The 13042-nt window shown below is 46.1% G+C and overlaps 1 protein-coding gene across 2 annotated transcripts in view; it reads left to right on the top strand.

The window, feature by feature from the left end:
* The first annotated feature begins 6137 nt into the window (after positions 1-6137).
* The window catches only part of ENDOU (endonuclease, poly(U) specific), a 48087-nt gene continuing 41182 nt past the window's right edge, over positions 6138-13042 (top strand). The window contains exons 1-3 of one of the 2 annotated variants that reach the window (XM_063952217.1): positions 6138-6237; positions 8573-8750; positions 9952-9996. In XM_063952217.1, the coding sequence (XP_063808287.1) occupies positions 8630-8750; positions 9952-9996 (166 nt within the window). In that variant the 5' untranslated portion in view covers positions 6138-6237; positions 8573-8629. Of the gene's footprint in view, positions 6238-6843; positions 6945-8572; positions 8751-9951; positions 9997-13042 lie in introns of those variants that run through there. The other variant, XM_063952218.1, reaches the window with a different exon arrangement.

The raw sequence follows: 13042 nt of genomic DNA on the forward strand, positions 1-13042 counted from the left end.
CAGTATACTGACAGTGGCATCCTGGCCACCATTATACCGGCAGCAGAGCGAGTGCTAGAAATCCCCGCGTTGCGGGCACGGTGGCTCGCTGCGCTACCCACGGTTATATTCTTCCTCTATGGGTGTCGTGGACACTCACAGAGGGAGAATAGCCTGTGGCGCCGGTATTTCGGCGGCGGCATTTCATCGCTAGTCGAGATTCCGGCGTTGGCATTGTGATCCTGACTAGTGGTATTGTAACGGCTTCCAGTTACAAGTAATATCCTTACCTCCATCATAGTCCCCTTCCCCCCTATCCCTAGCATTTCTAGAGTCTCTTTCTCAGGCTGCATTGCAGTGAGCTGTCAGACCCTCCAGCTGTCACATTACCATGCCATTTGCCATTGCTTCCTTTAGGTGATGAGGAGGGGCACAAGCCAGTCTTATAGAGGGGTTACAGTGTTGATAGCACAAAACACCATCTTGACAAGACTGGGTATGGTTGTGGGTCCATAGATCTAAGGTAAAAGGGTCATTAGGTCAACACCAATTGGTCGACATACACATGGTCAACATGGCCAAAAGACTGACAGTAACACAGGGTCAACATGTAAAAGGTAGACAATGGAAAAGGTCAAGAGGAACAAAAGGTCAACACCCTTTATTTAGTTTTTTGGGGTACAGTCTGATTCTTTTCTCATATGTGACCACCATTTGTTGAAATGCGCTCCCTTGTGGGCTTGCAACGCTTCCGGCACGGTGTCTCGCTCCGCTTTGCTCGCCACAAGGTTACTAAAGGTTATGATTTGTGATAGTCAATGAAGCACGAGTTGAAAAAACGTGAAACCCCCCAAAACCATGTCGACCATATATGTATTGTCATTTCATTGTCATGTCGACCATTTGAACCTGACTACCTTTTACCTGTCGACCTTGTGTACCTGTCGACCATCTGGCGTTGACATATTGACTGTCTTTCTAGACACTGTTGACCTATAGTCCGGATATCCTGGGTGTAAGCCCTGGCCGACGGTGTAAACTCTTGTACAAAATTCATAAACCTTGATTGTCCCAGTTATGTTGCGATTACAGAAACACGGAACCTCACAGCAGTAAAGAATCTACAGGTCCTTCTATCTGCACTATATTTCCGCAGCCCGTGCACCACTGTATTTGCCTATCCATACATCTCCTATATAATCTCCTATATAATTGCCCAGATCTGTCACTCTGTGACTGTGTGGCTAACGCTGGGCGTGGCTAGGAGCTCTCATTGGGTTAGCAGCAGGTCTATCACACCCAGTCCACAGCTGATTGGGCGAGAAACGCCCTGCCACATGGGTTACATCCAATGGGAGGCTCTGTCCTTTGGCTGCTGTGTGTTCTCAGAGCAGGATTAATAGTGGGGCTGATGGAGCTGCATCTCCAGCCCCACACCCCAAAATAGGCCCACTGCATCTGCAGCAACACACCCTCCAACACACATAAAAATTGCTACAAATTCGAAAAGGGGGCGTGATCACATGTACAGTGGCGTAGCCACGCCCCTTTCCCTATATTTTCAATGGAAGTTTGGAGAGCCAAACATCGGTACAGACCCTAAAAAAAAAAAGGTACTGTATCTGCCAAAAAGGTCCAGCTGGAGGGTATGCCGCTGCATCTGCAGCAAGTCTCTGCGCTGTAGATAGGGAAAAAAAATCCTTTTACTGCAGCGTCCTATGGGGGTCATTCTGACCTGATCGCTCGATGCAGTTCATCGCAGTGCAGCGATCAGGTCAGAACTGCAAATGCGCCGGCGCCGCAGTGCGCCGGTACATGGCTGACAGCTGACGGCTGTCGCTGCCTAGCGATCACCTCTGCCTGATTGACAGACAGAGGCAAGAGGTGGCGGCACGGCGGCGTTTGCTCGCTGTTTTGTGGCCGCTGTCCGGAGAGTACTCTTCACGTACAAAAGCATTGCCGCGGTGCGATGCTCTTGTACTTGTGTGTGTGTGTGTGGCGGGGGGGGGGGGGGCGGCCTGACATGCACTGTGCTGGGCGTCCCCCCGCATGTCAGTGTAAGTGATTGTAGCTGTGCTAAATTTCCCTCACGACGGTGTGAAGAGCGCCCATAGGGCGCGATGAATCACCTAGTGTTCATTTATTACAATGGACATGGGGGGTGATTCAGACCTGATCGCTGGGCTGCTAAATTTGTTGTGCTGCGTTCAGATACTCACCGCACAAGGGGAGTGTATATTCGCCGTTCATGTATGCGATCGCATGTGTACGTCGAGCTGCTAAAAAGCCTTCAGTCAGCGGACAACTGCAAATCCATTTGCACCAAACTCACCATTGAATGATTTCTCTGCTGTGTGCAGTGTGTGCGCAGCCCAGGACTTACTCCTACAGTGCCATGAGAACAGGCTGATCGGGTCTGGAGTCACATAACCTCCCTGAAAATTCTTAGACCTACTTTTTCCTTGACACTCCCAGAAAACGGTCAGTTACCACCCACTAAACGTCCTGTTCCTGTCAATCACCTTGTGAATGCACATGCGATCGAAATTTTCGCACCAGCCTGTCGCTGTTTGGCGATGCCTGTTGTTGTTTGCTGATGTGTCTACGCATTGTGGTGCATGCGCAGTCTATCCATGATCGCCCGCTATACGAAAATGCACAGCAGCGATCAGGTCTGAATCACCCTAATGTCACCACATACGCAGCTACTGTACGAAAATATGCAAATATTACAGATGCCGGGATTTGTACTGAGACTTCCGCAGGTGGTAACGTAAATCCTAGCAGCTGCATACACAGACACAGCTCTGGTCACAGATGCTTCCATAATCGCCCATCTGAATAACACTATTATCACTATGTAGCCAAGTAGTCTATAGGCTTGTATAAAGATGTACATACCGTTATATATTTTGTGACACTAAAATTCTGTCATCTGACTGGTTTGTGGTTCCTATATATTTTAGTTTACATTTCTGTGTTTTCAATTTAAGTGTATGACTTTAGCCCATTCTGCTGATTTCTTTAGAACATTTTACATGTGTTTTACTTTGAGGTGTGAGCTTTGGAAGAAGTTAATATAGATGTAAATAATAAAAGTAAAAACCTTGGTGGTAATTCCAAGTTGATCGCAGCAGGAAATTTTTTAGCAGTTGGGCAAAACCATGTGCACTGTAGGGGAGGCACATATAACATGTGCAGAGAGAGTTAGATTTGGGTGGGTTATTTTGTTTCTGTGCAGGGTAAATACTGGCTGCTTTACTTTTACACTGCAATTTAGATTGCAAAATCACCACACCCAAATCTATCTTTCTCTGCACATGTTATATCTGCCCCCCCTGCAGTGCACATGGTTTTGCCCAACTGCTAAAAAATTTCCTGCTGCGATCAACTTGGAATTACCCCCAATGTGCCTGATTCAGATGTGGTTGGAGTTGCTATAGCTGCTGATTACATAAAAGCAGCACCAGGGGCGTATTATGGCCCTCATTCCGAGTTGTTCGCTCGCTAGCTGCTTTTAGCAGCATTGCACACGCTAGGCCGCCGCCGTCTGGGAATGTATCTTAGCTTAGCAGAATAGTGAACGAAAGATTAGCAGAATTGCTAATAAATAATTCTTTGCAGTTTCTGAGTAGCTCCAGACCTACTCACAGATTGCGATCAGCTCAGTCCGTTTAGTTCCTGGTTTGACGTCACAAACACGCCCTGCGTTCGGCCAGCCACTCCCCCGTTTCTCCAGACACTTCCGCATTTTTCCCTGACACGCCTGCGTTATTTAGCACACTCCCGGAAAATGCTCAGTTACCACCCAGAAACGCCCCTTTCCTGTCAATCACTCACCGATCAGCAGTGCGACTGAAAAGCGCCGCAGGATCCACAGCAAAACTGCTAAGTTTTTTGTTAAATAACTAAGCGCATGCGCCCTGCGTGCCTTGCGCATGCGCATTTTGCAACAAATCGCAGCATAGCGAAAATCGGCAATGAGCGAACAACTCGGAATGACCCCCTATGAGAGGAGAGGGCCCGTGTGCAGACTCCGGGTGGGCCCCCTCCTCAGGCATTGTGCAGGTCTCCGGAAACATGGCGCTCCGCCATGGTCCGGAGACAAATTTCCTACTGCCCATGTGCAGCGGCCATTTTGGGAGTGATTTTTTTGCTGCAGCCCCCATCGCGGGACTCCGGAAAGGTAAGTATACAACAACAACAACATGGGTGCAGTGTGTGCGGTGTGGGCCCCCCCTGCAACCAGGGACCCGTGTGTACTGCACACATTGCGCCCATGATAGAAACGCCAATGCGCAGCAGTGATAGCACTAACATGTTAATGCAGTAGAGTCACACCTCCTGCATGCATTACTGATCCAAGCTGCATCCTAGGACTCAGTATCAGATCATCTGCGACACCATCGACACCAAAGTAACGAACAACGGTACTATGCTGCATGAACCACTATTCCGTCCACATCTGAATGAGACCAATATCCAAGTGTTCTTACGGTATAAGCCAGAATAAAAAGTATTAGTAAATCATACCTCCCAACTTCTTTAAAGCAAAAAGCGGGACCTTGTCGTGCGTGGAGCGTGCGCCCGTCTGAAAAGAAGCGTGGCCTCACGGCAGAGCCACGATCGCGAGTCACGCCTCCCTCTACCATCTCTGAGGGGGCATGCCTAGTGCTCTCTGAGCTGTTTTTTTGGGACAATCCCAAAAAAACAGGACTGGCCCGCGAAAATCGGGACAGTTGGGAGGTATGGTAAATACAAGTAACAAATTTGCAAAAGTAATGTGTCTCTGACATTGCTTCCAGCTATTTTACAAACAAAGCCATAACTTATGTTATTGTTTCTTGTCTAGAAATGTGGTGACCCTTACTACTCTAATATAAAGAAAATAAATATATTTGATCTATTGCATTATTTTTAAATGGACAATCTTTTTCCAAGATTCCATTTTATATGAACATAACATTTTGGGCAGAGAGCTGTGATAGAAGCCTTGCACCCCCCAGTGGGCTATTCTAGCACCTACAGCAAAAACATTTCCAAAATTGTGCAATACTGTGCTGTTTATTAACTAAACAGTAGTAAAAGCTGGTATCCGGACTCCAGGTCGACAACAAAAAGGTCGACATACCTTAGGTCGACGCCAATTGGTCGACACACCTTAGGCCGACATGGACAAAATGTCGACATGGACAAAAGGTCGACAGGAACAAGGTCGACATGGAAAAAGGTCGACATGAGTTTTTCACAATTTTTTTCTTTTTTGGAACTTTTTCATACTTAACGATCCACGTGGACTACGATTGGAACGGTAATCTGTGCCGAGCGAAGCGGAGCGAAGGCATCGTGCCCGAAACATGGCAAGCGAAGCGAGCCATGCGAGGGGACGCGGTGCACGAATTGGGGTTCCCGGTCACTCTACGAAGAAAACGACACAAAAAAACCCTTAAAAAACTCATGTCGACCTTTTGTCCATGTCGACCTTGTTCCTGTCGACCTTTTGTCCATGTCGACCCTTTGTCCACGTTGACCTAAAGTGTGTCGACCAATTGGCGTCGACATAAGATGTGTCGACCTTTTTGTTGTCGACCTGGAGTCCCTGACCCGTAAAAGCCACCACATGCCTTTACATTTTTTAAGCCCAGTATTTAACAGGGCAGTTCTCTTAATAGTAAAACACTGTGACTTGTAGAAATAAACCCCTATATCCACCCCATCCTAAAGTATGCAAAGGTTTACCCGATACCCAGTGAATTTATATCAAGTCCATACAACTAGTTTTTAAATAAATATGTTTTGTTTTACTATACAGAAACTGCTATTACCATTATATGTAATTAGATGAATCTGTAAGCATGAGAAGCCCCTGCCAGTAGTCACTTAGACCTTGTACTCACAATTAGAGGACTATAGATCTGATTCAGATTTGCAAGCAAAGCAAAAAAGCAAGGAACTGGGCAAAACCATGTTACATTACAGGTGGGGCAGATGTAACATGTGCAGAGAGCAGAGCCGGCCCTAGCTATAGGCAATATAGGCAATTGCCTAGGGCATTGGCAAATCATAGGGGCATCTGGGCAAGCTGGAGTTGAACATACTACAGTAATATGAAGACACTGACAGCTGCAGCGTGCAAGCTATCAAAAGTGAAACTAAAGAGAGGGAGAGGTGTAAGAGCAGGGGGCGGGGCTACATGGCTCTGTGTGCAGTCACTGCCTGCTGTGTATACTACGGTGTGCTGCCATGTAATGTATAAAGGTAAGGGGGAACCATCTATAAGTGTATATGTGTGTGGCTGTGTGTATAAGTGTGTGGCTGTGTGTATAAATGTGTATGTGTGTGGCTGTGTGAATAACTGGTAATAAATAATAAATAAATATGTGTATAACGGTGTGGCTGTGTATATATGTGTATAAAGGTGTGGCTGTGTATACAGTATATGCGTATAAAGGTGTGGCTGTGAATATATGTGTATAAGGGTGTGGCTATGTATATATGAGTATAAAGGTGTGGCTGTGTTTACAGTATATGTGTATAAAGGTGTGGGTATGTATATATGTGTATAAGGGTGTGGCTGTGTAATAAGTATGGCGTTATATATGTTTATAAGCGTGTGGCTGTGTGTTTACGTGTGTGGTATTTGTATATACGTGTATAAGTGTGTGGCTGTGTTTATATGTGTATAGAGCCGGCCCTAGCTATAGGCAATATAGGCAATTGCCTAGGGCATCGGCAAATCGAAGGGGCATTTGGACAAGCTGAAGTTGAACATACTACAATAATATGAAGACACTGACAGCTGCAGTGCTATCAAAAGTGAAACTGAAGAGAGGGAGAGTTGTCAGAGCAGGGGGCGGAGCTACATGGCTCTGTGTACAGTCACTGCCTGCTGTGTAAAGTAGAAACTGAGGGAGGGTCAGAGATGCCTGTGTATACTATGGTGTGATGCCACGTAATGTGTAAAGGTAAGGGGGGACCATCTATAAGTGTATATGTGTATAAGTGTGTGTGTGTGTGTGTGTGTGTGTGTGTGTGTGTGTGTGTGTGTGTGTGTGTGTATAAGTGTGTGTCTGTGTGTCTAAATGTGTATACGTGTGTGGCTGTGTGTATAAATGTGTGTCTGAGTGTATAAATGTGTATAAGTGTATGGCTGTGTGTATATATGTGTATAAGGGTGTGGCTGTGCATGTATGTGTATAAGATTTGTGGCTGTGTATATAAGTGGCAGTATATATATGTGTATAAGTGTGTGGCTGTGTGTATAGATGTGGCATGTTTTATTAATATATGTGTGTGTGTGTGTGTGTGTGTGTGTGTGTGTGTGTGTCTGTGTGTGTGTCTGTGTTTAAGTGTGTGGTGTTATGTAAATATGTGTATAAGTGTGTGGCTGTGTGTATAAATGTGCATAAGTGTATGGCTGTGTGTGTAAATGTGCATAAGTGTATGGCTGTGTGAATATATGTGTATAAGGGTGTGGCTGTGTATATAAGTGTGGTGTTATATATATATATGTGTATAAGTGTGTGGCTGTGTGTATAAATGTGTATGTGTGTGGCTTTGTGTATGCAGTATATGTGAATAAGGGTGTGGCTGTGTATATATGTGTTTAAGGGTTGCTGTGTATATATGTGTATAAAGGTGTGGCTGTGTGTGTATGTATGTGTATAGGGGTGTGGCCATGTACATAAGTGTGGCGTTTTATTTATATATATATATATATATATATATATATAATGTATATAAGTGTGGCTGTGTGTTTAAGTGTGTGGTGTTATGTATATATGTGTACAAATGTGTGGCTGTGTGTATAAATGTGTATATATGCACAAGTGTGCGGCTGTGTGCACATATGTGTGTAATTGTGTGGCTGTGCGCATATACATGTATAAGTGTGTGGCTGTGCGCGTATATGTGTATAAGTGTGTGGCGTTATGTATATATGTGTATAAGTTTGTGTCTATGCATACAATATATGTGTATAAGTGTGTCTGGCTGTACAGTATGTATATATGTGTATAAGTTTGTGGCTGCATGTATGTGTACAGTATACTGTAAGTTTACCACTATATGTTACTGTATGTATATATGTGTAAGTCTGTGGCTGTATGTGTGTTGCTGTTTTCCTGTATGTGATAGATTGTACATATGTATGGGACTATGGGGGTAATTCCAAGTTGATCGCAGCAGGAATTTTGTTAGCAGTTGGGCAAAACCATGTGCACTGCAGGGGAGGCAGGTGTAACATGTGCAGAGATAGATAGATTTGGGTGGGTTATTTTATTTCTGTGCAGGTTAAATACTGACTGCTTTATTTTTACACTGCAAATTAGATTGCAGATTGAACACACCACACCCAAATCTAACTCTCTCTGCACATGTTATATCTGCCTCCCTGCAGTACACATGGTTTTGCCCAATTGCTAACAAAATTCCTGCTGCGATCAACTTGGAATTACCCCCAATGTATGTAACAGCATATATGTATGTATGCATGTAAGTGTGAGTGTATGCCTGTGTGCACCTGTATGTGTGACTATATATGTACTGTATGTATATGTATAGGTGTGTGAATATATATGTGATGCACTTGTAGTCAGTCCACCTGGCACCTGTCACAGAGAGAGTGGCCCGGAGGAGAATATCCCATTGCATGATGCAGGTTGCCTTGAAAGACATAGGCTGCGCCGTGGAGCTTCAACAGGTGTCAGCCCGAAGCACTCTACTCCTCCTCCTCCTGGTCAGCGGACTCCAAGCCAGATCACTGCAGCCAGGTACCAGGAACTGGGAGAGTAGGTAGGCGATATGGGGGATGGGGAGAGGATACCTTGGGAGAGCACCCCCAGAAAGGAGCAGCAGCAGCGCAGAGCACTGATTCCCAGGACTCCTCAGGTTGGGTTAGTGGGGCCGGTTTAACACACAGCCACTGTGTTACAGCCACCATGTCAAACTGCCCCTGCATCTCTTCAAGCTGTGCTGCAGCTCTCCCTTTGTGACCTCTTCTCTTTGTCAACAGACAAAAATGTTGCCTAGGACACCAAATTGGTCAGGGCCGGCTCTGGCAGAGAGATTTGGGTGGGATGTGTTCAAACTGAAATCTAAATTGCAGTGTAAAAATAAAGCTAACATTTGTGGGCTACATGCAAAAGCAGCTAGTATTTACCCTGCACAGAATAAAGATAAATGTATTTGCTCCCCATGTATGGCAACATGGTTTGTTCCAGACACAAAGTTACTTGCTTTTTATCTTTAATTACAGAACTGTGTAAAGCTTGCATGAGTGTCCTAGTCGTGATCTAGAGTTTTGTCAAAGGGGGTCATTCCGAGTTGATCGTAGCTGTGCTAAATTTAGCACAGCTACGATCTTCTTCCCAGACATGCGAGGGGACGCCCAGCACAGGGACGCCGCAGAAGTGCAAAGGTATCGCACAGCGGTGATGCCTTTGCACTTCAGGAGTAGCTCCCGGCCAGCACAGCTTTAGCGTGTTGGCCGGGAGCTACCCCTCGCTCCCTGGCTCGCAGCAGCTGCGTATGACGTCATGCAGCCGCTGCGGCCTGCCCCCCGTTCGATCCAGCCACGTCTGCATTGGTCGGACCGCGCCTATGAAACGGCGGCCAAACGCCGCCGTTTCGCCCTCTCCCGCGCATCGATCACCCCTGCCTGTCAATCAGGCAGAGGCGATCGCTGTCCTGCTACGGCCTTCGGTTAAAACGCAGCGAGCGAACGGGTCGGAATGACCCCCAAAGTCCAAAGATAAACATAAGTGAACTGAGCACTGAACAAATTCAATCGGCATATGTATAATATATTAGTACTATATAATTATATAGTGCAAATATCAGTGCACTGTAATGGAGCACTAGGTCAGGTAATATCAGTAAATGTCTCTTGTACAGTATGTGTAACGTTACGTAAAAGGTTGCCAGTGTGATATAAATATTTTCTGATGTTCTGTCTGGTTTATTTTTTAACAGATATTGAGCCTAACATAAAAGAGGCAACTTTCCATGACAAATCAGGTAATAATGTATTCTTGAGTATTGTATCTAGAGATATTCTTCTTTCCTTTTACATGAAATTGCATTATATAGCTCATCCTTATCACCAGTCCCAGGTTTGTGAGGAGAAGCAGTAACGGAGGGGTCTGGGCACATGGCAGATTGGCTGCACAGCTGTGCATGATCTGTATCCTCGCTTAAATAAATCCTTATCCTGCGTCATGACTGATCTTCCTCTTGTTCCATTCCACATGCACCTGACTTCTCTGTCACTCCGTACCCTTGGTTCTCTGTATGCTCCGGAGGCCACTTTAAACTACTTGCTGTCACCTACTGTACCATATACTCAATAACACCTTCCCCTTTTACATCCTTGTCCTCAACTTCATATAATCTCCCGCTCAACATTTTACACCTGCTGTTACCATTATCATTACCCCCTCTTACTCCTAATTTCTTAATAATATCTCATGCCACTACCCACCTATGGAATTCCCTATCATGTCTGACCTGACCTACCGCCAACCTCCAAAGCTTTAAATACTCCTTCAAAACCCATCTTTGTACCATAGGCCAGTGCTGTAGCAGGGTGATAATAAATCATGGGCTGGCTCCACAGACATATGAGCTCTCGCTTCGTCCTATGTGTGTGCAGGTGGCTCTCTGCATTCTTTCCAGGCACCGTGCAATCTGTCTGCCAGTGCCACGGGGTAACTACGATGCCTTGTCTTTGTCCTTACTTATTTTGTAGTGTCAGCGCTCACATACCCACAGTTATGGCACTGCCATACCTAACAACCCCTGACAACACTTATACGGAGCACTGCTCGCTGAAGTACAAGTCCCCGTCTAGTTGTCCCTTTTCCATCTATCTCACCTTGCTCATTCTCATTAGATCATAAGCTCTCACGAGCAGAGCTCTCCCTTCTGTCTGCTCCTACAAACCTACTTTTTAAGTCCTCATTTCAGTATAGACTGTTGTCCTTCCTGTACAGTGACCTACATATCTAAACATGTAATAATAATAACAGCAATCATGTCCCTACAACCTGCATTCCTATTCCTGCAGGTGACACTTTGCTGGGAGCTACGACAAGCTGTTGCTGCTGCCAGAAAATAATGTGGCTACATTCCCTTATCTGTCTCTCCTGCTTTCCACCGGCCCCACCTGTACTAGGATCCAGTGGTGGCTCCTACCTATGTGGAGGAGGGGCGATGCCGCTGTATGGTCCGCTGGAGGAGTGAGGAGCCCCTGCTGCCGCTGGCCGGGTCCCGGCACCTGCATAATGAAGCTTACAGGAGCTGGCTCTGGCACATGCGCAAAAGCCGCGGCTTGGCTGCGCATGTGCAAACACTGGCTTCTAGGGACTGCATTGGCTGCAGCCGTAGAAGCTGGCTAGGGCTGGTGAGGCAGGGAGCTGGCTTCCTGCTCTCTGCCTATCACAGCCCGGTCTAGCCGTAGCAGAGGGTGGAAACATCTCCCAATGGGACTCCCTGTAGTGTCTGTGACTGGCAGTTAGGACTTCCAATAGGAAATCACTGCCAGGTACAGTGAAGCCAGAGCAGTCTCACAGACTGCATCTGTCTTCACAGACAGTGAGCAGGGTGGCGGATTTTACCTGGGGGGCATAACTAGGATTTTCATCACCTGGGGCAAGGCAGTAATTTGGCGTGCCCCCTCCAAAACAAACAAACAAGCAAACAAACCCTGTCAGACTAAAATAAAAAAGGGGATACTATTGGACAATATCCCCCTATGTGCCTCAAATGCCCTATGCATCACATGCCCCACCAGTAGCGTACTCCACTACATTCCCCCTTGTGTGTCCCATACATTGCACTATATCACTGCACTATATCATAACACTTCATCACTGCACTACATTCCCCTATCCACTGCACTACATCACTATACTACATCCCCTACACGCTGAACTAGTACATCACTACACTACATGCCCCTATACACTACACCACATCCCCTATATGCTATACTACATCACTACATCCCCTTATAAGCTACACCACATCAGTGCACTACATGCCCTTATATACTGCAATACATTACTACTCTACATACCCTATATGGCACACTACATCCTCCTACATGCTACACTAGATCCCTCCATCTGGGAGGCAAAACGGAGGTTGATATTGCTAACTGGGAGCACAGTGCTGATAATAAAGTCTGAACCCCCCCCCCCCCCTAGTTGCGTCCCTACAAAAGCCGCCACGGCTAGGATCCGGTCAGGATCCCAGTGATCAGAATCCCGGCAGTCTAAATACCAATGTGGGAATCCCAACACTGCTTGGAGTGTCGATGCCGGCATTCCAACAAGGATCACAATCCTGGCAAAGGACTCACGGCTGATGGGATCCCAAATGAGGGTTTGGCGGGGCTGCGGACAGGTAAGCCAGAGTGGTGGTTGCGGGCAGGGGAGGGTTAGGGTTAGGCTACGGGGGATGGTGATGGTTAGGTTTAGGCTGCAGAAAGGGAGGGCTAGGGAGGCATTGGGGGAAGGTAAGTATACATGCCTAGCCCCTGTCGGGAGTCTCAACATTGAGATGCTGCTGTCGGCCTTCTGACCGCTGGCATTGCGACTGCTGGCATATCATACCCAGCCTACTTATTGCAAGCCACAGAACAGTGATGTTGTACAGGAGCTATAGGAGGTGCCGGTCAGTACTTGTGCAAATGGAAGAGCCCCAGACTTTTTCAGAGTAGATTGCAGACCTGAACTTACCAGTCTGCAAACTGGTTATTTATTATAACAGGGTTCCAAATTAGCATGGAAATACGAGACTGTGATTACAGTGATCATTTTAGTAAACGGCAACATACATTTATTTATTATTGAGCAATTCTACACAATGTCTCACGGCTTTAACGCCACCCTCGAGTCATAAACAATACCCAGCAATTTATATACCTATCATTATTTACCTACGTATCACATTGATGATTGCTTAATATAATGCATATGTAGAATGGGACACTTTCAAAACTTAAAATAGTTTAAATTGGAATAATAAGAACATGCAATTCATATAATACACTAATGGCACT

Source organism: Pseudophryne corroboree, chromosome 2, assembly GCF_028390025.1.
Source record: "Pseudophryne corroboree isolate aPseCor3 chromosome 2, aPseCor3.hap2, whole genome shotgun sequence".
In the NCBI taxonomy this organism is placed as follows: Eukaryota; Metazoa; Chordata; class Amphibia; order Anura; family Myobatrachidae; genus Pseudophryne; species Pseudophryne corroboree.